The sequence below is a fragment of the Erpetoichthys calabaricus genome, chromosome 3 (genome assembly GCF_900747795.2).
Source record: "Erpetoichthys calabaricus chromosome 3, fErpCal1.3, whole genome shotgun sequence".
NCBI lineage: Eukaryota > Metazoa > Chordata > Cladistia > Polypteriformes > Polypteridae > Erpetoichthys > Erpetoichthys calabaricus.
In genome coordinates this window covers 141,917,625-141,943,083 of record NC_041396.2, presented here as the reverse complement: position 1 = coordinate 141,943,083, position 25,459 = coordinate 141,917,625, and the positions used below count along the sequence as shown (strand labels likewise).

Sequence of the window (25,459 nt, the reverse complement as noted above, 5' to 3'; positions counted from 1 at the left end):
GAACTCTTTTGCTCCACCTCAGCCGGTAAAACTATACAGGAGTGGCTGGAGGAAAAGAGGAGGGAGAAAAAAAATCGTGCTGGGGGGGATAGCCATTAAAGAATTTTATTTATTTATTTTTTTGATTTGTAGATGGGCCCATACAGTGTTTTTTTTTTTTGTTTTTGTCCACGAGGAGTCCTGCTACTACCTGGCACTTTATATGTTGTCAAGGAGGCCTCCTTCTTTTTTCAAGCTGTTTTTTAATTTTTTTTTTGCAAATGTTTGCAAATGACTGGCACTTTATATGTTGTCAAGGAGGCCTCCTTCCTTTTTCAAGCTGTTTTTACTTTTTTTTTTTTTTTGGAAAGGTTTGCAAATGACTGGCACTTTATATGTTGTCAAGGAGGCCTCCTTCCTTTTTCAAGCTGTTTTTTACTTTTTTTTTTTTTGCAATCTTTGCAAATGACTGGCACTTTATATGTTGGCAGGCCTCCTCCTTCTCCTCTCAATTTTCTTTTTTAATTTTGGGCTTCATCTGCAGGTTATGGCACTGATTTTTATTGTATGTATATAGTTTTTTTTTCATAAAACTTACTGTATGTAGTTATTTCATATTCTTTTTTCATGTATTTAGTTATTTCATGTTCTTTTTTCATTAAACCTTGGATGATTGTTTGTTTTCTATTTATTGTATGTATATAGTTATTTCATGTTCTTTTTTCATAAACCTTATTGATTGAATCGTTGTGTCTGCCTGCTTCTGTCCTGCCGCCGCCGCTTTAAGGGCTCTCTGTTTACCTTCCCGCGACCACATGGCTAATCGGCTATGCGTTCGCCCCTTTCACCTTTTAAGGACCCGGCTCTGCAGAGCAGGCGGCCTTCTTCCGTCACGAAGATCGGCTCCCATTTTTTGCGCTTATTGCAAGTAGTTTGAAGGCTAATGCTTGAGGTTTGGAAAATGACAGGAGGCCATTTACTCCATCATGCAAGTTTTATCAAGTTCCTTTAATACCGTCCAGCCCTCCCTATTAAGGGGTAAGCTCAGAGACATGCAGTTGGATGAGCCTATAGTGTCTTGGAAAATGGACTGTCGAACAGATCACAGTTTGTGAGACTCAAGGACTGTGTTTCTGATACAGATGTGAGCAAACTGGAGCACAACAAGGAACAGTTCTGTTTCCTTTTCTCTTTACTCTGTTCACCTCAGACTAAACTTATAACACCAGGTCATGTCACTTTCAGTAATTCACAGACAATTCTCCACTTAAGTGCCGAAAGATAAGGTGGAAGAGACAGAATATAGGAGCTAGGTGGAGAAATTTATTTCTTAGTGCATAAAGAACTGTGTGTAACTTACTATCAGCAAAATCAAGGCACTGGTCTTGATTTTGCCACATCAAAGGGCCTCTATGTCCGGTCATTAGAGTTTGTTGTTCTATATATCTATATAACATGCTGGTATAGCACCTGCTCAGCTCAGGACCACAAAACATTACAGAGGCTGGTAAAATAAATAAATATACAGTGATCCCTCGCTATATCGCGCTTCGCCTTTCGCGGCTTCACTCCATCGCGGATTTTATATGTAAGCATATTTAAATATATATCGCGGATTTTTCGCTGCTTCGCGGGTTTCTGCGGACAATAGGTCTTTTAATTTCTGGTGCATGCTTCCTCAGTTGGTTTGCCCAGTTGATTTCATACAAGGGACTCTATTGGCAGATGGCTGAGAAGCTATCCAGCTTACTTTCTCTCTCTCTCTCTCTTGCGCTGACGTAGGGGGGGTGTGAGCAGGGGGGCTGTGTGCAGCTGCTTCCTGAAAGGACATGCTGCACGGAGCTTCGCATACTTAAAAGCTCAAAGGGCACGTATTGATTTTTTTATCTGTCTCTCTATCTCGCTCTATCTCTCTCTCTTCCTGCTCCTGACAGAGGGGGTGCGAGCTGCCGCCTTCAACAGCTTTGTACCGGCGGTGCTTCGCATACTTAAAAGCCAAAAAGCCCTATTGATTTTTTTTTTTGACTGCTTGCTTTGCACTCCTTTGAAAAGGAAGATATGTTTGCATTCTTTTAATTGTGAGACAGAACTGTCATCTCTGTCTTGTCATGGAGCACAGTTTAAACTTTTGAAAAAGAGACAAATGTTTGTTTGCAGTGTTTGAATAACGTTCCTGTCTCTCTACAACCTCCTGTGTTTCTGCGCAAATCTGTGACCCAAGCATGACATTCTAAAAATAACCATATAAACATATGGTTTCTACTTCGCGGATTTTCCTATTTCGCGGGTGGCTCTGGAACGCAACCCCCGCGATGGAGGAGGGATTACTGTATATAATAAAGTAAATATAGAATGTAATAGTCTGGGCACCCATTCAATGCTGATGTCTCAGAACTTATTAAGTTATTAGTCTGGTCTGGCTAAGCTTGTTAGGTGCTGGACAGATCTAACAAAATCTTTGACTCTTCACACACTGTGCCACACTTACCAACCAGGCACTCTTCAAAATATCTGACTAATGACTTGAAAATTAAATTGACGCCAAAGCAGGGGAATTCTATACAAAAAACATTTGAAAGCTGTGATTTTTTGACAAAGCGGGTGTTACTAGGTACTGACTTAGTAGGGTGTCCAAATTTTTACAAATTTTAAATTTACTTTTTTTTTTACATTTGTTTTCTGTTCCTCAAATAAATCATAACTGTATATTAACATTTTAATAAAAATCTCATTGTTTTAGTTTGTTTGCTATCAAAGTCGAATTTACAGTTTCTTACTTCAAATGTACTTTGGTCAGGTGTATACAAACTTTTTCACAGAACTGTGAGTGTATACACACACACTATATATATAAATATACATATACACATACAGTACTGTGCAAAAGTTTTAGGCAGGTGTGAAAAAATGCTGTAAACAAAGAATGCTTTCAAAAATGGAAGTGTTAATCATTTATTTTCATCAATCAACAAAATGCAGTGAATGAACAAAAGAGAAATCTAAATCAAATCGATATTTGGTGTGACCACCTTTTGCCTTCAAAACAGCATCAATTCTTCTAGGTACACTTGCACACAGTTTTTGAAGGAACTCGGCTGGTAGGTTGTTCCAAACATCTTGGAGAACTAACCACAGATCTTCTATGGATGTAGGCTTCCTCACATCCTTCTGTCTCTTCATGTAATCCCAGACACACTCGATGATGTTGAGATCAGGGCTCTGTGGGGGCCATACCATCACTTCCAGGACTTCTTGTTCTTCTTTACGCTGAAGATAGTTCTTAATGACTTTGGCTGTCTGTTTGGGGTCGTTGTCCAGCTGCAGAATAAATTTGGGGCCAATCATATGCCTCCCTGAGGGTATTGCATGATGGATAAGTATCTGCCTGTATTTCTCAGCATTGAGAACACCATTAATCCTGACCAAATCTCCAACTCCATTTGCAGAAATGCAGCCCCAAACGTTCAAGAAACCTCCACCATGCTTCACTGTTGCCTGCAGATACTCATTATTGTACCGCTCTTCAGCCCTTCGACGAACAAACTGCCTTCTGTTACAGCCAAATATTTCCAATTTTGACTCATCAGTCCAGAGCACCTGCTGACATTTTTCTGCACCCCAGTTCCTATGTTTTCGTGCATACTTGAGTCGCTTGGCCTTGTTTCCATGTCGGAGGTATGGCTTTTTGGCTGTAACTCTTCCATGAAGACCACTTCTGGCCAGACTTCTCCGGACAGTAGATGGGTGTACCTGGGTGCCACTGGTTTCTGCTAGTTCTGAGCTGATGGCACTGCTGGACATCTTCCAACTTCGAAGGGTAATAAGCTTGATGTGTATTTCATCTGCTGCACTAAGTTTCCTTGGCCGACCACTGCGTCTACGATCCTCAACGTTGCCAGTTTCTTTGTGCTTCTTCAAAAGAGCTTGAACAGCACATCTTGAAACCCCAGTCTGCTTTGAAATCTTTGTCTGGGAGAGACCTTGCTGATGCAGTATAACTACTTTGTGTCTTGTTGCTGTGCTCAATCTTGCCATGACATGAAACTGTCTTCCACAACCTCACCTTGGTAGCAGAATTTGGCTGTTCCTCACCCAGTTTTAAGCCTCCTACACAGCTGTTTCTGTTTCAGTTAATGACTGTGTTTCAACCTGCATGTGACATTGATGATCATTAGCACCTGTTTGGTATAACTGGTTGATCATACACCTGACTAGAATCCTACAAAATCCCTGACTTTGTGCAAGTGTACCTATAAGAATTGATGCTGGTTTGAAGGCAAAAGGTAGTAACACCAAATATTGATTTGATTTAGATTTTTCTTTTGTTCGCTCACTTTGCATTTTGTAAATTGATAACAATAAACAATCATTATTTATATTTCTGAAAGCATTCTTTGTTTACAGCATTTTTTCACACCTGCCTAAAACTTTTGCACAGTACTGTATATATACACAAACACAAAATTCACAATTTTTGCAAAGGTAAAGTTGCTAGAAAATGTCATGAAAGTCAAACATGTGAATATTAATACAGTGACCCTATGAAAAATATGGGATTAGCATCCTATGACCACCCAAAACAATAATCTTTCACTGAAGAATGCTAATAAAGAAAACACTGTTCTACACAGAATTCATGTAATTCCATATAAACTGGTAACAAGCAAACCATTTTTTCTCGCTATCCATTTCCTAGAACTCTTTGACTGCTTGTGCTAACATCTCCAAAAAAAAAATAAATGAAATCAGTTGTTGCTGTCAGAAGACACCAAGAGTGGTATGGTCTCCATATCTCCTCCAATGCTCAGTTCATCATGGCTGTGGACGGCACAAGCCTGAAATAATCTATCAGCGATGTCTGTTTAATGTGCCATATGAGATTCTTGACAGTTTTGGAGTATGGAATTACAGCAGAGGAAAGATGATGTTTAACCTTGAGAATATGATCGATAATGAGATGAACAGCCTCAATGTCTCTAGCCAGCTGGTCGCTGGCGCAATATTTATCCAACACCTTTATTTCCTCAATAAGTTGCATCACTGACTTTGCACACTTGGGATTAAAGCCCAGAGTACTTGTACCAATGCTTTCAGGATATATTTACAACACATAATTAGATTTATAAGCAAATTAATAAAAATATGCAACAAATGAACAGGGAGCTCTTCACAAAGGTAAGGTGAATAAGGCAGTGAAGCACCTGGTAGGATACTAGCCGCTCCTCTTTAATTTTCTTCTCTCCTGCACATAGCAGCCAATGCAAAAGTAAAAATAAGGTTACAAATAAAATCAAAGGCTTGAAATTGAGAAAGTTAAACATGCAAATATTAAATATCAACATATGCACACACACAAGCTGTGTTACCCGGCCTTGCCCAGGAAATTTTCCATGTCAATGGACCACAGTTATAGTGCTGTTGGTTAATAAGGTATACTATAAGCATCATGTAACTAAGTACTTTTCTGTGTACAATATTTGTATTTTTTGTAGCAAGGGCTATTATTATTAGTTCACTTTAGCTGCCTACTGCTGAACATGTTACATATAGTCCTTGATGGTGCTGGTATGAAAGAGACTGCTACAGAATTCCATATTATAGGACATCACTAAAGTAGGGCATTTGGTAATGTTACAAAGGTGATTTAAAGTTGATTTATTCATAAAGTTGATTTATTCATATTTAATACTAGGGGGCTTCGCTTGCCAACCCCCGTATTTGGTTTTCCGGATACACACTTTTAAGATTGTTTTTTCTTTGAATTGATGCTATTTCATTAGTTTCACTTTTATTTCAGAACTTCTGTAAAAACAATATTTGTAATCTTGCGAGTCCCAATATGCTGAATCTTTTTAATGAGGTCAGGATAGGTTTCTCTGTTTGGAATTTCAGCATAGACAAAACGATCTACATCATCAGCATTTAATAATTTTTTCTTTTTATAAAGTAACAAAGTAAGTAGAGTTCTGCATTGGACTCCTGTCTGTAAAGTCGTGCTATTTTCCTCTCACAGTTCCAAAAGTACATGGGTTTACCAAGGTGATACCCCAGCTTTTGTCTAGGTTTTTGTACAAGGGCTAGACAGAACGTTTTTGACTCCTGGGGTAAATTTAGGTTTTTAAATAAGCAGACAGATAAATATATATACATTAACAAAGTAACCAATAGATGCATGTGCGGTAAACTCCGTTTTTGAAATTCTCAAGATTCCTTATTTGTCACATGCATAGTTATACAGGACAACACGCAGTGAAATGCATCCTGATCCGCTTACCAAAACCTGTGCAAAGTTAGAAGAATATCAGTTAGATTAACAAAAAGTCATAGATCAAAAGATAACAGTATAGTAGAACATAATAAATAAGTATAATTATGTGAATAAAGTAGAATTAAGTGTTAAGGTGCAATAGTGTAGTAATTATTGTGCAAAACCAAAGTTAGACTAGTGCATAGTTAAATGAGGCAGTTTGTTTGTTTGTGCTACTGCGATCTTTACTTTTTTATATTTTCTAATTTTCCTACTTTCATATCCTTTAACTTTCTCCACATGTGTATAGCGCCAAGGTTTTTTTTTTTTTTTTTGAGCCTTTTTAATTTCCCTGGCTTCATAGTCTCTAACCTGCTCTGCATGTGTTTAGCACCAACGTTTGTAAACATCTCTATGAAGTTCTACTTTGTCTTTTACTCACTGTCATTTAATTCTGAGCCGGATTGGACGTGCTTTTTTTTCAATTCCACTTGTTCCGGGCTGATAATTACTTTCCTTATTTTCTGAATTTGCACCTCGATTATTCTTTTTTGCTCTTTTTTCTGTCCAACGCATTTGAGTCTCTTTTCTCCGTGCTTTTCTTTCTTCTTCGTTTAATCGTTGACGTTTCATTTCTACCCTATTCATTTCATTTCTACCCTATTCATTTCTACCGTATTGTCCTTATACACTTTATATGCACTGAGAGCCCTGGAGCTGTGTGTGCTACATGACTGCCTTTACACTACTAATTTGTTTTTTTTGATATTGCTTGTAAGTAGGGTGTGTCTTGCAAGACTCTCGTTCTATGTTCCCATGAGACGCACCGTGGCAGGTCTCTTTCGTCTCGCGGGTCTTTAAATTATCTCCCAAGCAAGATCACGTATCGTAGACTATCAGGACAGGGGACAGGATTTCTTTTTATAATAGATAGACTACATAACCTTGCTTTGGCAACATATTTCTCAGAAAAGTCTCAGAATTAAAATAAACAGGGAAAAAGGTCTTTTCTGGGTCTAAACACAATCAATGATGAGACAAAAAAACGTACTCTAAGATAAATGTTGTGATCCACTGAGACAATAGAACTGTTATCCCAAAGTGGTTGAGAGGAGAGAATTACACACACAACAGTGGCTACTTCATCACATTGGCATTTTCCACTAGGCTGCAGATGGGGAATGGGATTTATATATATATATATATACACACACTCACACACACACTCGCCAGCCAATTTATTAGGTATACCTTCCTAGTACTGGGTTGGACCCACTTTTGCCTTCAGAACTGCAATAATTATAAGCTTTATGCAATCAACAAGGTTGCTGGAAACATTCCTCATGGATTTTGGTCCATATTGACATGATAGCATCATGCAGTTACTGCAGATTTCTTGGCTGCACATTCATGATGCAAATCTCCTGTTCCCCCACATCCCAAAGGTGCTCTATTGGACTAAAATCCAAAGGCTTACATTGTGGGACTTTCACAACACATGGGAGTGCTTCCAAATCTTGCTAATAAGCCACCTGGAGTACAGTGATCCCTCGCTATATCGCGCTTCGCCTTTCGCGGCTTCACTCCATCGCGGATTTTATATGTAAGCATATTTAAATAAATATCGCAGATTTTTCGCTGCTTCGCGGGTTTCTGCAGACAATGGGTCTTTTAATTTCTGGTACATGCTTCCTCAGTTGGTTTGCCCAGTTGATTTCATACAAGGGACGCTATTGGCAGATGGCTGAGAAGCTACCCAGCTTACTTTCTCTCTCTCTCTCTCGCGCTGACGTAGGGGGGTGTGAGCAGGGGGGCTGTTCGCACACCTAGACGATAGGGACGTTGCTACCTTCTGTGTACAGCTGCTTCCTGAAGGACATGCTGCACGGTGCTTCGCATACTTAAAAGCTCAAAGGGCACGTATTGATTTTTGACTTTGTTTTTCTCTGTGTCTCTCTCTCTCTCTGATCCTGACGGAGGGGGTGTGAGCTGCCGCCTTCAACAGCTTTGTACCGGCAGTGCTTCGCATACTTAAAACAGCCCTATTGATTTGTTTGCTTTTCTCTCTCTGACGCACACTCCGTTGAAGAGGTAGATATGTTTGCATTCTTTTAATTGTGAGACAGAACTGTCATCTCTGTCTTGTCATGGAGCACAGTTTAAACTTTTGAAAAAGAGACAAATGTTTGTTTGCAGTGTTTGAATAACGTTCCTGTCTCTCTACAACCTCCTGTGTTTCTGCGCAAATCTGTGACCCAAGCATGACAATATAAAAATAACCATATAAACATATGGTTTCTACTTCGCGGATTTTCTTATTTCGCGGGTGACTCTGGAACGCAACCCCCGCGATGGAGGAGGGATTACTGTACTCCCAGGTGCAGCATAAAAGTGGGAGCCAGAGTCAAGAAGTGGACGCCAAAGCTTGCTGTAGGAGGACAGGTTGTGAAAAGAGACAGAGAGAGGAAGAAAAAAAGATGAAGAAAAGGCATTGCTGTGTGCTTCTTTTATTAAGTGCTTTTGTACTGTGCATTGCTGGCAGGAAACAAGTGAAAAGTGTTTCCCACTGAAATAAAGCCTTACGTGTTGCTGGACTTGTACCTGTCTGTTGTTTCTGGTGTTTGGGTAGATGGTGCGCCCCATGGTTTCCACTATATACAGTATATATATACTGTTTTATATAACATATGGTGTTGCATTCATTGTCTGTATTATATTACTTTCACTAGTCTATGGAAAGCATGCAAGTTAAGAATCCCATCATACTGTGCCTACAAAAGAATAAAAGTGAAAACTTAAATTTTTTCAGGATAGAAGAAAAGGGGCTGCACTATCTACATCCTTGTGTGCCTCTACTGTATATGCTGTGAACTGCAGAACAAGTATTATCTATTTTCAATTTATTAGATAAACATGCAAATAGCAGATAAAATACTTCAAGATACTTCTAAAGAACTATTATGCCATACCACTGGATATTACAATATGTATGTATTGTTTTCTTCACTGTATCATAATAATTTAATATAAAGTAACATTGACCAATATGTCCATCTCATATATTTGATTGTTATAGACAATGGTCTAAGTCAGGGGTCTGTAACCTTCACTATCAAAAGAGCCATTTTGCTCCCTCCTCCTCCAAAGAAAAATAGTCTGGAGCCGCAAAACATAACAGCTTATAAACTTTTAAAAGTTTTAATCTTTTTTTAGATTTTACATGTTACAACCAGGGCGGCACGGTGGCGCAGTGGGTAGCGCTGCTGCCTCGCAGTTGGGAGACCTGGGGACCCGGGTTCACTTCCCGGGTCCTCCCTGCGTGGAGTTTGCATGTTCTCCCCGTGTCTGCGTGGGTTTCCTCCGGGCGCTCCGGTTTCCTCCCACAGTCCAAAGACATGCAGGTTAGGTGGATTGGCGATTCTAAATTGGCCCTAGTGTGTGCTTGGTGTGTGGGTGTGTTTGTGTGTGTCCTGTGGTGGGTTGGCACCCTGCCCGGGATTGTTTCCTGCCTTGTGCCCTGTGTTGGCTGGGATTGGCTCCAGCAGACCCCCGTGACCCTGTGTTCGGATTCAGCGGATTGGGAAATGGATGGATGGATGGATGTTACAACCGTGGAATACAACAAACAGAAGTGCAGTGTGCATGTGTAGGCCTACTTTGAAATAAATTTAACTGAACTCTGCAGGCCTATTTGAGTCCTTCCTATACCTGTATAAAATTAAAATAAAAACTAGCCCACTTTAATATAAATAAAACATTTAGCTGTAGCTTAGCAGCTTTAAAAAAGTAAACATAAAATTCCATTTCAGTGTGCTCTCATCCTCTTCAGGTTTCCCTCTCAGCCAGCAATCAACTGAAGCACCTGAACATACAAAAAAACCTACATCAGCTCCGGGTCTGAAATAAATGTGTTTTTTTTTTTTTTTAAATATTAGCCTATTAAATGCTATTGTTCTCACCTGTTTAATGTGACTTCTGTTTCTGAAGTTCGCTGCAGATCATCTCTAGCACTTTGAGCTACTTTTTGTATGAAAATGTGCTATATAAATAAATGTTGTTGTTGTTCTATGTCGGGGCTATACGATGTGACTTTGACCTTCACACAGGACTGCAGGCTCATGTGTGAGGTGGGAGAGATATTTGGACTTTATGAAGTTCATTCTTGAGAAAACTTGCTCACATAAGTATGTTGAGCCAAAGTTGGACAGGACTCCAAATGCATATTTTTTCATGTTCATATATGTTTCGGGAATGGCACTCCATGTATTGAAAACAAGTTTGTCGGGTTTGGGGAGGTTTTCAATATCAGTCCATTTGTGCTCTTTAGCGAGAGTAGCCTGCTGACGGGCGACTTCTTCAAGATCCGCTGTCAGGCATTTGAACTTGGACACCCATAAATCTTTATCCGCTATGCGGCCAGTTCAATTTCTAGATCGGGCTTACTTACTCCTGTGAATGCGGATGTGTTCAGCAGGGATGGGTCGATGTCCAGGGAAGGAGAGAGTGTTTTTTTTCTTTCTGAACTCACTGAATCTTTCTCTAAATGCAGCTTGCATTGCAATAATTGTACGGTGGAAATAATCACAATTTATGTGAATGTTCACTGCTTTGAACTCTCTCAGGGAGGGGAAGTGAGAGAGTGTACCTTTCTGTACATCTCTGGCAAACACTGTCATCATGCGCTCAAACACCAAAACATTTAAAGTCAGAGAATAGATGCTCTGATATTTTTATGAACGATTCTTTCATGTATTCTCCGTCTGTGAACGGCTTACCCCTCCTTACGATCTCTTGAGCTGCCACAAAACTAGCAGCTGTAGTTGATTGTGGAGAAGTGATCCACTTTTTGAAAGTATGTTTGCTCTGTTCAGCTTTCCGTTGCAGTTCCGAAATTGCTCTCTTTCGCTCATCTTCACTTGGGTATTTTTCAGTGAATGCTGAGTGCTTGTTTCGAAAATGTCTTTCAACGTTACATTTTTTGTTGTTCGATAATTTATCGCCACATATTAAGCACACCGGTAAGCCAGCGTCGTTGGTGGTGAAGGCAAATGCTTCTGTCCACGCAGAATTAAACTCTCTGTTCTCATCTGGGATTTTTCATTTTTGGGATTTATTCATGGTTAGTGCAGGGGTCGCACACTCCAGAAGCCACCTGCAGGTAAAGGCGAGGGCTATAGACGTAGATGTGACGCATATTTTAGTTGACAAATTATAAATAAAAATTAGATGTTAAAGTGTATAACAGTAGTAGTAGTAAATAAACATTATATATATTACATATATTATATACAAACTAAATTAAGAAATTGCCGTTATTCATTTTCATGTTTTTTTTTTTTTTGTCAAGGCCAAAAGGAGCCATTACAAGGAGGCTGAAGAGCCGCATGCGGCTCCAGAGCCGCGGGTTGCCGACCCCTGGTCTAAGTAACGGCACACATGACTACATTGCAACTAACAAATAAACTGGACCTTGCAAGTTTTTTGTAATGTAAAAGCTACATAGTAGAGGAAAGGTGCTTCAGAGATCCACTTTTATGACTGACCTAAGAAAAGACAGAAAACTTTGAACTGATAAGTGAAGGAACAAAAGGTATGTGCTGGGCCATATATGTGTAAATATTTACAAATATATGGTGGTGTATGGTCCATACGTATATATCTTACCATATTTTTGTGTAGTCTACATATTAAGACACTTATGCAAAAAGAGACCTGAGTAAATAAATGTAGGGAGCTTTTGGCAGTACAGAATTATGTACTGGATAGTGAGGAAGAAGCTGTTTGCTCTAAACATGAGTGAGTCAAAAAAGCTAGATAACATGCAATTTTCTGTAAAATTTGTCTACATGTTATTAGTTTATCTGAGAAAAGATACCAGTTTGAGATTACAAATGAGCAGATGCACCCTATGTAAACTTTGTAGGTCATCCAGGAATAACAGATGACCATCTTAGTACTTAGAGCCTGGAAAAAAACGCCTGCTGTACTCTTCTCAAGAAAGAACGTGGGTTGAAGCAGGACTTCCAGCAGGGAGTATTTTTCTCCTGGGGTTTCCTTGTGTTATCTCTTTACTGCAGTCTTTACAGTTTTATTAAAGCTGTACTTTTTAAAGAACAGTTGTATGGCGCAGAATAGTATAAAAGAAGGGAATGCCGTTACACATATCCCAAGGAACAGTTCTTTTGAGTTAAACCTTAGAATGAAATGAATAAAGATGTATGTGAAGTTACTGCATAAGCAAACATTTTAAATACTAAAGTCAATACAGTAATCCCTCGCTACTTCGCGGTTCACTTTTCGCGGATTCACGACTTCGCAGGTTTTTAAATACAAGTGATTGCCCGCCTATTGCGGAAGTTATGTTCCAGACCCATCAGCAACAGGAGAAAATCCGCGATATAGAAAGACCATATAAATAAACATTTTTATAGTTTAGGCATTAAAATACCCATCCCACATGCCTTAAACACATGTAAACTTATAAAACACACTTTGTTAACACATATGATATGTGGATGTCGGGCTAAGGATATGAGTAACATCTCACTATTATAAAACATTTTAACTTCACGCAAGACAAGACAGTGAGACAGGAAAATTGGTGATGTACAGGCTTAAAATTATTGACACGCAGAGCGACAAGCAGCACAAAGCCAGCACAAAGTCCACTTCACCTTAGCCTTCATTCAGCTCCCCACCCCCTTGACAATGCGAAGTGGCAGGAGCTTACTGTGCTTCCAGGGAGGGGGGGTTTGAGCGAAGGTGCGTTCAGCTCTCACACACCCACCCACACACCCACTCCTCCTTCCGAACGGGCAGAGCGACAAGCAGGCATTTTGGCAGAAGCAGCACAAAGTCCATTTCTGCTCAGCGTGAGTTCAGCTGCCCCCCTTCACAAAGCGAGTGCAGACACATTGACGTCTGATCGCTGCGTGCAGTGTTGGTCTGAGGTGTTTAAGAATGTAGAAAGTGTTTAAGAGCATAGGAAGTGTTTATAAGAGCGTGGGAAAGGTTAACAAGAGAGTGAGAAAGGTTTATAAGAGTGTGGGAAGGGTTTATAAAGCCTTAAAATATGTATAAATAATAAAATAAAAATAGGTCACTACTTCGCGGATTTTCACCTTTCGCGGGGGGCTCTGGAACGTAACCCCCACGATAGGTGAGGGATTACTGTAAACAACTACATACAAAAATAATTATCATATAGTGGTTAGGTGAGAGCATGCTTTGAACTAACAGTTCACAGAAACTGTCTATGTACTAAATAAATTAATAAATAAATAAAGTTATCTATCTATCTATCTATCTATCTATCTATCTATCTATCTATCTATCTATCTATCTATCTATCTATCTATCTATCTATCTATCTATCTATGTAAAACATTTATTTTAGCTGTCACATAGGTCCTTGTAAATGTATTATGAAACCAACACTTTGTTGTTTTTGAAGCTGTAATACTGCATTTGTCAGAACTCAATTCTGGTCTGTGGTACTCAGTCCCTGGAACACTACTCTCCTGTATCTGTTTTGTTTGTACTGCAAAGTTTGTCACTTTAAAATTTTTTTACAGATATTAGTCACTTTGAAAAGTTGCTTTGAAAATATTTTTATATAACAATTCATTCCCTTCATAGTCAATACTCAACTTCAAGGTCAATTTATTTCAATAAGACTGTTGTATACCATTCTCCAATAAAGCAGAGACAACAAAGCATAGTTACCCTTCTCAAACCAAATATTTTCATGATTTGGATCTTCTTCTATTATTGAGATGTTTTAAGTTTCACCGAAATCTAAATTCACTCTAATCATTTTATAGTACCTTAGCTTTTTTGCTTTGTGCCTTCCCCCACCATAACCTATCATCTATGGGGGAGGGGCACAAGCTTTAGCTTGATCAAAAATTTTGATCTCTAGTTTTCAACATTTTAGGGTCCCCTGATACCAAAAACATTGATATCTCAATGATGGGTGTGTGTCTGTCTGTGTGTCACAGTTTCTAGAGGATGGTCTACAACTAAAACGGCTGGACAAAAAAATACCAAACTCATAACTTAAGCCTGTTATAAGATGATGATGTACTAATTAGTTTTTGAGCCAAATCGTGCAAGAGAAAGAGGCACTCTATAGGAACCCTCAAATACCGTAATTCTGCAATTAATTATGAATTCTTCTTGTCAATTGCTATTATAATGACCAATTTTATGATCAGAAAGATCAGCAACAGAGAAATAATAATTACTGAAATGTTACAGAATAGTTCAGGTAACATGGTTCCTAGCGCACAAAGCCCACTGATGCTCACATCTGAATTTTTAACTACCTATTCCATGGAAAAGCTCTTAAGAGAGTATGATGCAAAGTATAAAAATAGATCGGCTTATGACATCCGTTTGTTCTCACTAAGTTAATTGAATAAGAAATTTATACTGTTAGATAAATACAACATGTCATAAGAAAAGGGATTTCCATGCCAAAAACCACCATGAAACTTCCGATTCAGCTAAGAAGTCCAAAAAAAAAAAAAAAAAAAAACTTACACCAAGTCCCAACAGAAACACTTGCTCTCCTCCTCCAACCATGCATCTATAATCGAGAACGTGGTGTATTTTATCAATTGTCTTGGAAGTCAGTGCAGTTGGTCTGAAGCTGAATGATTCTGTATCACTGTCCTGCAAAATAAATTAAAAACCTTAAAGATACATAGTAACTACTCAGTCATACAGCCTTTTACTATATACTCTTTTGCTTTCAGACACAGCTAGTTAAAGAAAAGAATTTATGATTTTAATTTATTTCAATAAAAGTTTTAGATTTTTCTTCAATGTTTACATGCATTTTGGACTTCTCAATTGCTGAAAGGTTTTAATTAACCATGCTAAATGAACATTTACATTTTTCGCGGTATTGTTTAAAAAAAACAAACAAAATGTAAGATTTTTGCTGCATGTTAATTAAAAATTAACACTTGTGGGAACAATTGCACTGTGTTTATTATAGATAATAATATGTCATATGATCTTCTTTTTAGGTTACCGATAATTTCTTTGATTTATATTAAATACAAAAACTGTAGCACTTACATAGTACATATCATTTCAATTATATAGTACATGCTGCATAATAAATATTCATTAAACAGTGCTTATCTATCTTTTTCCTGAAATACATAGTATTTAAATCTAAGTATATTTCTAAGTAATTAAGAGCCTCTGCTAAATCCTTACTTTGCAAGATGTTGTTAAGTCCAAAACTGTTACTAGTGAGGCAGGACATGAAAGTCATGTTAACATTTAAACTCATTTTTATGTAAGTGCTGATTTCTTTTATATTCTTCTTACCTTAATGAGTTCAAAGAATTTTGATTTTGGATCAGATGAGAAAGGTGCAACTCTTGCTTGGTCTGGAATCTTCACAAGAGGGTAGTGAAAAGTAAAAAAAATAAATAAACAAAACAAAACAAAACAAACCTTTGTTTGTACAAATGAAGACCAGGCTATAACAAGTAAACAGCATGATAATTTCAATTCTGTTCATTTTTGATTAACACTTTTCAGAGATTATTGGTTCAAAGTATTGCAACAAGAAAGCACATCAATTTACTATTAAATAAGCTCTGGAAATAAATTCTAAAGGGCATTTTTCCATTTACATAATATGGACTTAACTATTTTGCACTTAATTTGCAGAAAGAAATTGTCTGTGCATGGTAACTTTTTTTTGATGAATTATTTTTATATATATTTTGAAGTCAAGACGAGCAGTATTGGACTATGCAGGGCAGTCTATACAGTAGCCTGGGAGTAATATAATAACTATTTCAATTTAAAGTGTTGGTACAATCACACTTAAAAATGGCAAACCACTAAGCATGCAGTTTCAAAATTAAACAGCTCCACAGGAATGTGCTGTGAGAAGGAAAAATAACTAACAACACTTATAGATAAGAACACTAGTCATTAGGCTATGTCATTGTTTAACAGCCTCCTCCTCTTCTTGTATTCAAAGAGTGCCTTCTTTGTGATATAGCGATACAGACATAGTACTGCCAATTCCCATAGTGCTTCATCAAATTAAATCTTAGTTTAAGTGGGTGCTTTACAGTATATGAGAAATCACTAATTTATAGGGTTTCTATAAAAGTAATGTTTTGATCTTTACTTGAAAATTAAGAATCCACTTATCTATATACAGTGAAATAAGCATTCTATTACTGAACATTATATATTTCCACGCTACAAGCAATATTACTGACGTAAAAGCCAAAGAATTGTTACTGTATGTACCTGGGATCATGTATAACTAAGAACGGAGTTCTTGGTAAAAAGAAAATAGAAACATTTAGAATCATATATATATATGTACAAGTTTAACAAAAATATTATTAAACCAAGTAAAATAATGCTTAGCCAATGCCCACGGCAATAGCCTGCTGCATTTATGACAACAAACATTAAATTTAAGAAATCATGTCTAAATTGTTGAGTTTTTTTTTGTATTTCTGATCTTAATTACTCACCCCCCAGAGTTTCAAACACTCCTTTCGAATGTCTGCTTGCTTGGGCTCTGACAAATTACTGAAACAGAGGGAATCCATTTAAAAACAAAGAAAATAAGTGTCAATTAATACTGAATATCGGAACAAAAATATTCCAATCTGTAACAGGGACAATGCAAATATACTTTATTAGTTTTACCTACAGTTACATTTACACACACTGCACATATGTTGTTTAACTTAATAAGCTGCTTCTGCAGTATTTCTGTGTGTGTGAAAGATCCTGCCTTGCCTACCTGAATGCAGCTAGATGCACTGTAAGATGTGTATATATTTCCAACTCTTCTAGTGTCTGCTTAATAAATAATGCACTAATGTCATTCTCAGAGAGATTTCAATTCTAGGATATTTCTATACTGCTTAGCAGCTTAAATAACATCTATGGTATAAAGATACATCTACAGTATACAATAGATACAGGCTGAGTTGCATTGTGAAGTTTAATTATCGTGTATAAAATAGTTATGGTCTAATTGTGTTGTTTCTCTGCACTCGGTTTTATTTATATTCAGTGCAGATAGCTATAAACTGGAATTAATCCGTGCAGTGTGTGCACTAAATGCTTTAATTTTATCTAAGTACACTTCTCCCTTGATGAAACTTAATTGAATACATTTTCACAAGAATAGTTTCCATTAATATTATAAAATAAAATGGTATTAAATATTTAAAGTGTCGGTTTCATTAGACATCAAGCTATGTTTCCCTCTTATGAAAACCTACTATAAATCATCAAATTTTGGCAAGATCAATCTCATGTTATTAAAAGAAACAAAATCATTTTAAACATTGCACATTCTGCATATGGGGGAAGAACCAAAAGTATCAGGAATCGGTCAATAGCATGGGAGTATGATGTAGTTATGGTGTACAGTAGACCCCCTGCGAAGACGCGGTTCTGGGTTTGCAACCTCAGTTGTTCGCAGATTTTTCCTTAGAACCTAACTAATAATTGTTAGCGGAAACCGCAAATATCCTCCGCAATTTTTTATGGCTTTTTGTTGAGAGAACAGGAAGCAACCGTAGAGGAAAACGTGGCTTGGGATGGTGAAATTAGCCAATCCGAGAGCTTTGTACTCTACTAGAATTTGAAACTGCAACGCCCAGCAATCCCTGCAGTGGCTCTGTTGGTCTTCTGCTGAGGATGCAGGGGCTATTGGGGTCAAAGGATGTCAGCGCGGCTTTTAAAAAGGGGGCTGGTGACCAAAAGAAAAAAAAAAGTTTTTGTAATTTGTGTTTCAAGTTCCTGTCTCTCTGCCTACCTTCTATTGGTTTACCTGTACTTATTCGTTTTATCCTGGATCATTTCGTGGTTGGGGTCTGGATTGTCTGCCTTCTGCCTGTGTACATGAGGACTGTAAGTGGATTCATTGCCATCCTGCGAAGAAAGGAGTGCTCCTAAACCCGTCCACCCCTCTTCACCATTTCAGGAACTACCAGTAGGACTATCTTTACATTCCCATTCAATGTGCGGATCTCTGGACTACCTATTTTCATCATTACATTTCATCCGTTGCCGTTTTTCATGGACTTTACTGTGTGTGTTTTGTTGGTGCTTTGTTGTATTTAATGTATAATCGCCGTAAGAGGAACAGGGGTGGTATCGTTGTTTTCAATACATTCTTTATTTGCTGTTGGATTACCAGTTTGCTTTGTTTTTGTCTCTGTTTGTGAATGCATGCGGGTCGGGTCAAGGCTGGGTGCGTCCCTGGAATCTCCACCATAAAAATAAATAAATCACTGTCTTCTCAACAGTGTGAATCTTAGCGACACCGGACCACTTAGGCTGCATTCATTTCTCCTTGCTGCTGATGGACTGCTGCCCTGTGACGCCTCTCCAGTCGAGTGTTCTTCTTAATCCTTAAACTGCCGTAACTGGATATAGTCGTTTCCCAGTGCCATTTGCCAGCACGTAGGAGCTGCGTATATTCGGCGACATACATTCATTGAATACCGCAACTGGCTATTGTCGATTCCCAGTGCAATTTACCAGCACGCCAGAGCTGATCAGTCAGTGCCGTATATTCATTGAGCAGCCAACTCATGACCACTGCCGGCCCCTGCAGCCTCACTGTCTCTAGATTTGAGCTGCTGGACTAGACTAGACTGCCAGCATCAGTGTTTACCGCTGTGTGCTTGCGTGCAGCCAGTTCAAGCACAGTTGGCTTGGTGATTTACTGAATTTCATCAACGGCGTCAGTTGCACCTTGTACATATTGTTCCACTAGTTTTTTTAAATAGTTTTTACAGTTCATTAGCAGTGTGTAAAATTATCAGTGTTGCAGTAATTGTGATGCTCTTTGCATGAAAAAAAATGTGTTCCATTAAAATTTCACTTTTTCTTTGTGAATTGTGATGTTTATTGAAAAAGTGCAGCAAAAATGTATCTGGCGTCCAGGGATGCATTAACCCCCAAGTATGTGGCAGTTTAAAGGTTTAAGCACCAAGATGCCACCGAAACGCCCTAAGGCTTCTGGCAATGAAAACGCGCTTGCATGAATTATAGTACATATAGTGGTAACATCAGTATTTTACATTCCAGCACTGCGGGTGACATATCAGTATACAGGTTTACCATTACATTAATATATATATATATATATATATATATATACATACACACACACACAGTTAGGTCCATAAATATTTGGACAGAGACAACTTTTTTCTAATTTTGCTTCTGTACATTACCACAATGAATTTTAAATGAAACAACTCAGATGCAGTTGAAGTGCAGACTTTCAGCTTTAATTCAGTGGGGTGAACAAAACGATTGCATAAAAATGTGAGGCAACTAAAGCATTTTTTTAACACAATCCCTTCATTTCAGGGGCTCAAAAGTAATTGGACAAATTAAATAACGAAATAAAATGTTAATTTCTAATACTTGGTTGAAAACCCTTTGCTGGCAATGACAGCCTGAAGTCTTGAACTCATGGACATCACCAGATGCTGGGTTTCCTCCTTTTTAGTGCTCTGCCAGGCCTTTACTGCAGCGACTTTCAGTTGCTGTTTGTTTGTGGGCCTTTCTGTCTGAAGTTTAGTCTTCAACAAGTGAGATGCATGCTCAATTGGGTTAAGATCAGGTGACTGACTTGGCCATTCAAGAATTTTCCACTTCTTTGCTTTAATAAACTCCTGGGTTGCTTTGGCTGTATGTTTTGGGTCATTGTCCATCTGTATCATGAAACGCCACCCAATCAATTTGACTATATTTAGCTGGATTTGAGCAGACAGTATGTCTCTGAACACCTCAGAATTCATTCGGCTGCTTCTGTCTTGTGTCACATCATCAATAAACACTAGTGTCCCAGTGCCACTGGCAGCCATGCACACCCAAGCCATCACACTGCCTCCACCGTGTTTTACAGATGATGTGGTATGCTTTGGATAATGAGCTGTTCCACACCTTCTCCATACTTTTTTCTTTCCATCATTCTCGTAGAGGTTGATCTTGGTTTCATCCATCCAAAGAATGATTTTCCAGAACTGTGCTGGCTTTTTTAGATGTTCTTTGGCAAAGTCCAATCTAGCCTTTCTATTCTTGAGGCTTATGGGTGGCTTGCACCTTGCAGTGCACCCTCTGTATTAACTTTCATGAAGTCTTCTCTTTATGGTTGACTTGGATATCGATACGCCTACCCCCTGGAGAGTGTTGTTCACTTGGTTGGCTGTTGTGAAGGGGTTTCTCTTCACCATGGAAATGTTTCTGCGATCATCCACCACTGTTGTCTTCCATGGACGTCCAGGTCTTTTTGCATTGCTGAGTTCACCAGTGCTTGCTTTCTTTCTCAGGATGTACCAAACTGTAGATTTTGCCACTCGTAATATTGTAGCAATTTCTCGGATGGGTTTTTTCTGTTTTCGCAGCTTAAGGATGGTTTCTTTCACCTGCATGGAGAGCTCCTTTGACTGCATGTTGTCTGTTCACAGCAAAATCTTCCACATGCAACACCACACCTCAAATCAACTCCAGACCTTTTATCTGCTTAATTGATAATGACATAACGACGGACTTGCCCACACCTGCCCATGAAATAGCATTTTAGTCAATTGCCCAATTACTTTTGAGCCCCTGAAATGAAGGGATTGTGTTAGAAAAATGCTTTAGTTGCCTCACATTTTTATGCAATCGTTTTGTTCACCCCACTGAATTAAAGCTGAAAGTCTGCACTTCAACTGCATCTGAGTTGTTTCATTTAAAATTCATTGTGGTAATGTACAGAAGCAAAATTAGAAAAAAGTTGTCTCTGTCCAAATATTTATGGACCTAACTGTGTGTGTGTGTGTATATATATATATATATATATATATATATATATATATATATATATATATATATATATATATATATATATAATATGTATATATGTGTGTGTATATATATATATATATATATATATATATATAATATGTATATATGTGTGTGTGTGTATATATATATATATATATATATATATATATATATATATATATTAATGTAAAGGTAAACCTGTATACTGATATGTCACCCGCAGTGCTGGAATGTAAAATACCGATGTTAACACTATATGTACTATAATTCATGCAAGCGCGTTTTCATTGCCAGAAGCCTTAGGGTGTTTCGATGGCATCTTGGGGCTTAAACCTTTAAACTGCCACATACTTGGGGGTTAATGCATCCCTGGACGCCAGATACATTTTTGCTGCACTTTTTCAGTAAACATCACAATTCACAAAGAAAAAGTGAAATTTTAATGGAACACATTTTTTTTTCATGCAAAGAGCATCACAATTACTGCAACACTGATAATTTTACACACTGCTAATGAACTGTAAAAACTATTTAAAAAAACTAGTGGAACAATATGTACAAGGTGCAACTGACGCCGCTGATGAAATTCAGTAAATCACCAAGCCAACTGTGCTTGAACTGGCTGCACGCAAGCACACAGCGGTAAACACTGATGCTGGCAGTCTAGTCTAGTCCAGCAGCTCAAATCCAGAGGCAGTGAGGCTGCAGGGGCCGGCAGTGGTCATGAGTTGGCTGCTCAATGAATATACGGCACTGACTGATCAGCTCTGGCGTGCTGGTAAATTGCACTGGGAATCGACAATAGCCAGTTGCGGTAACAATGAATGTATGTCGCCGAATATACGCAGCTCCTACGTGCTGGCAAATGGCACTGGGAAACGACTATATCCAGTTACGGCAGTTTAAGGATTAAGAAGAACACTCGACTGGAGAGGCGTCACAGGGCAGCAGTCCATCAGCAGCAAGGAGAAATGAATGCAGCCTAAGTGGTCCGGTGTCGCTAAGATTCACACTGTTGAGAAGACAGTGATTTATTTATTTTTATGGTGGAGATTCCAGGGACGCACCCAGCCTTGACCCGACCCGCATGCATTCACAAACAGAGACAAAAACAAAGAAAACTGGTAATCCAACAGCAAATAAAGAATGTATTGAAAACAACGATACCACCCCTGTTCCTCTTACGGCGATTATACATTAAATACAACAAAGCACTAACAAAACACACACAGTAAAGTCCATGAAAAACGGCAACGGATGAAATGTAATGATGAAAATAGGTAGTCCAGAGATCTGCACATTGAATGGGAATGTAAAGATAGTCCTACTGGTAGTTCCTGAAATGGTGAAGAGGGGTGGACGGGTTTAGGAGCACTCCTTTCTTCGCAGGATGGCAATGAATCCACTTACAGTCCTCATGTACACAGGCAGAAGGCAGACAATCCAGACCCCAACCACGAAATGATCCAGGATAAAACGAATAAGTACAGGTAAACCAATAGAAGGTAGGCAGAGAGACAGGAACTTGAAACACAAATTACAAAAACTTTTTTTTTTTTCTTTTGGTCACCAGCCCCCTTTTTAAAAGCCGCGCTGACATCCTTTGACCCCAATAGCCCCTGCATCCTCAGCAGAAGACCAACAGAGCCACTGCAGGGATTGCTGGGCGTTGCAGTTTCACTAGTGTTTATTGATGATGTGACACAAGACAGAAGCAGCCGAATGAATTCTGAGGTTTTCAGAGACATACTGTCTGCTCAAATCCAGCTAAATGCAGTCAAACTGATTGGGTGGCGTTTCATGATACAGATGGACAATGACCCAAAACATACAGCCAAAGCAACCCAGGAGTTTATTAAAGCAAAGAAGTGGAAAATTCTTGAATGGCCAAGTCAGTCACCTGATCTTAACCCAATTGAGCATGCATTTCACTTGTTGAAGACTAAACTTCAGACAGAAAGGCCCACAAACAAACAGCAACTGAAAGTCGCTGCAGTAAAGGCCTGGCAGAGCACTAAAAAGGAGGAAACCCAGCATCTGGTGACGTCCATGAGTTCAAGACTTCAGGCTGTCATTGCCAGCAAAGGGTTTTCAACCAAGTATTAGAAATTAACATTTTATTTCCAGTTATTTAATTTGTCCAATTACTTTTGAGCCCCTGAAATGAAGGGATTGTGTTAAAAAAATGCTTTAGTTGCCTCACATTTTTATGCAATCGTTTTGTTTACCCCACTGAATTAAAGCTGAAAGTCTGCCCTTGAACTGCATCTGAGTGGTTTCATTTAAAATTCATTGTGGTAATGTACAGAACCAAAATTAGAAAAAAGCTGCCTCTGTCCAAATATTTATGGACCTAACTGTGTGTGTATGTATGTATGTATGTATGTATGTATGTATGTATATGTATATATATATATATATATATATATATATATATATATATATATATATATATATATGTATGTATATATATATATATATATATATATATATATATATATATATATATATATATATATATATATATATATACACACACATACAGTATAGGGGTTTACCATCACATTTTTTTAGGTAATGTATTAAGCTGAGGTTGAAATGAAATGAAAGTGTTTTAGAGACATATTTAGGGTTTAAACTATAAAAATAGGCATTTTTATAACCACATCCATAATTCGTGGTTTTTCACAATTTGCCTATGCTCTAGGAACGTAAACCCTGTGAATTTTGGGGGTGTACTGTATGACGCTAGATATAGAATGCCTAAAATCTTGTTAATTAGTCTGTCAAGTGGCATTGTGCCAAGGTGATTAAATGCATATTTATGACATTTATTCTATAATCATGCACTTAACTTTGTCAATTTTTTTTTATATCAGCCGAAAAAAAACCATATCAGGTCATATGGAACATCAAAAAATTGACAGACTTATTAATAAAGAGATTCCTCATGTACAGGCTATTAATCGCAACATTACACTGAATTGTTGAGGTGTCTGCTGAAAAGTGTCTGCAACAAAAAGCATCCAGAGTAGTGGTGCACACAAAACATTTTACACTATGGCAGCATACCTGCTCACACTGCACTGTCAGTCAAAAAGTTTTCAAACAATATTTTTGTTACTTTACACCCCAAATTTTCCAGATCCTGCTCCCTGTGACTTCTTTTTGTTCCCATAAATAAAACATAGATTTAAGTGAAATGGAAGAGATCCAGAAACAAAAATATTGCATGAGGTTCTAAACAAAGTAAAAGTAAGACAAGTACAGGAAGTGTTTCCAGGAAAGGAATAAGTGCTGGGACAAGTGTACTGCAGCCCAAGTGGAGTAATTTGACAGTGATTAAAATTTAATTACTTCAAGCTGAATAACAATTTTTTTTTAATAAACAATTCTGTCTCCTACTATTGCTTTCTTTATCTGCAGGTATGTATTGCTATGGAAATGTGCCCTTATTATGCCATTACTTCTTAAATTGGAAGATATGGTATTCTTTATTCCTTTAATAGACATATGCCAGAGTCAAACTGTTTCATTTGTAATGCAGTTTCTGAGTTTAGACTTTCAGTGTGCGCTTCAAGTTTATATCTCAGGCCCTATTCACACTACTAGGTTTCAATTAAAAACATAAACATTTATCCATGTTTTCACTTTTCATCCACACTGTTGTTTTTAATTCCTGAAAATGAAGAGTTTTAAAAAACACTCTCTGGAGCTAAATACGTTTGTAAATACAGCAACAGCACTGTGGTGTGGACAAGTGAAAATGGGAGTTTTCAGAACTCTACTGTAATATCACTCCGACTGATTCTGGCTTATTTTGTGACCCTTCCCTGACTGGATTCTGTTCATTACAACATCTCATTCACTGACTGATCAGCCTTCACATAAACAAAAACATTTTCAAACACAGCGGGTATAGAGGAGTTGTTTTAAATGGCACTTGTTGTACTGTTTACCTGTATGCATCTAAAATGCGTTCGTAAAATTTAAATGCTGCATACATGTATAAAAAGACAGATTTACTGGTAGCCACAGTTTTACAATAAAACCTGTGGCAACACATTTAAATTCAGAGCAATGCAAAAATCAGATTATAAATAACTTTACTTGTTAATAACCTCCAATCAATATTTATTACTTAAACTTAATCTGTTCGATAATGAGGAGCGAATTTCACAGTAAAAAAATGATAATGTGCTTAATGAAGTAGAAGGGTGTAGAATGCAGCAAAACAATATCACAGTACAGAAAGTACAATGCAGTAAAGAGAAGATACAGGCATATGCATACATTTATTTATTTTCTCCATTGAGTTAATTTTACAAATGTTGCTTGGTACAAGATGCGCTCCAATACCTGTGAACTGCTTATAAT

The 25,459-nt window shown here is 37.9% G+C and overlaps 1 protein-coding gene across 1 annotated transcript in view; it reads right to left on the bottom strand.

Moving 5' to 3' along the window:
* The window catches only part of cmtr1 (cap methyltransferase 1), a 161,819-nt gene that overhangs the window by 24,246 nt on the left and 112,114 nt on the right, over positions 1-25,459 (bottom strand). Inside the window, 3 exon segments of the mRNA XM_028791957.2 lie at positions 14,771-14,902; positions 15,572-15,640; positions 16,750-16,807. Coding sequence (XP_028647790.1) covers positions 14,771-14,902; positions 15,572-15,640; positions 16,750-16,807 — 259 coding nt within the window.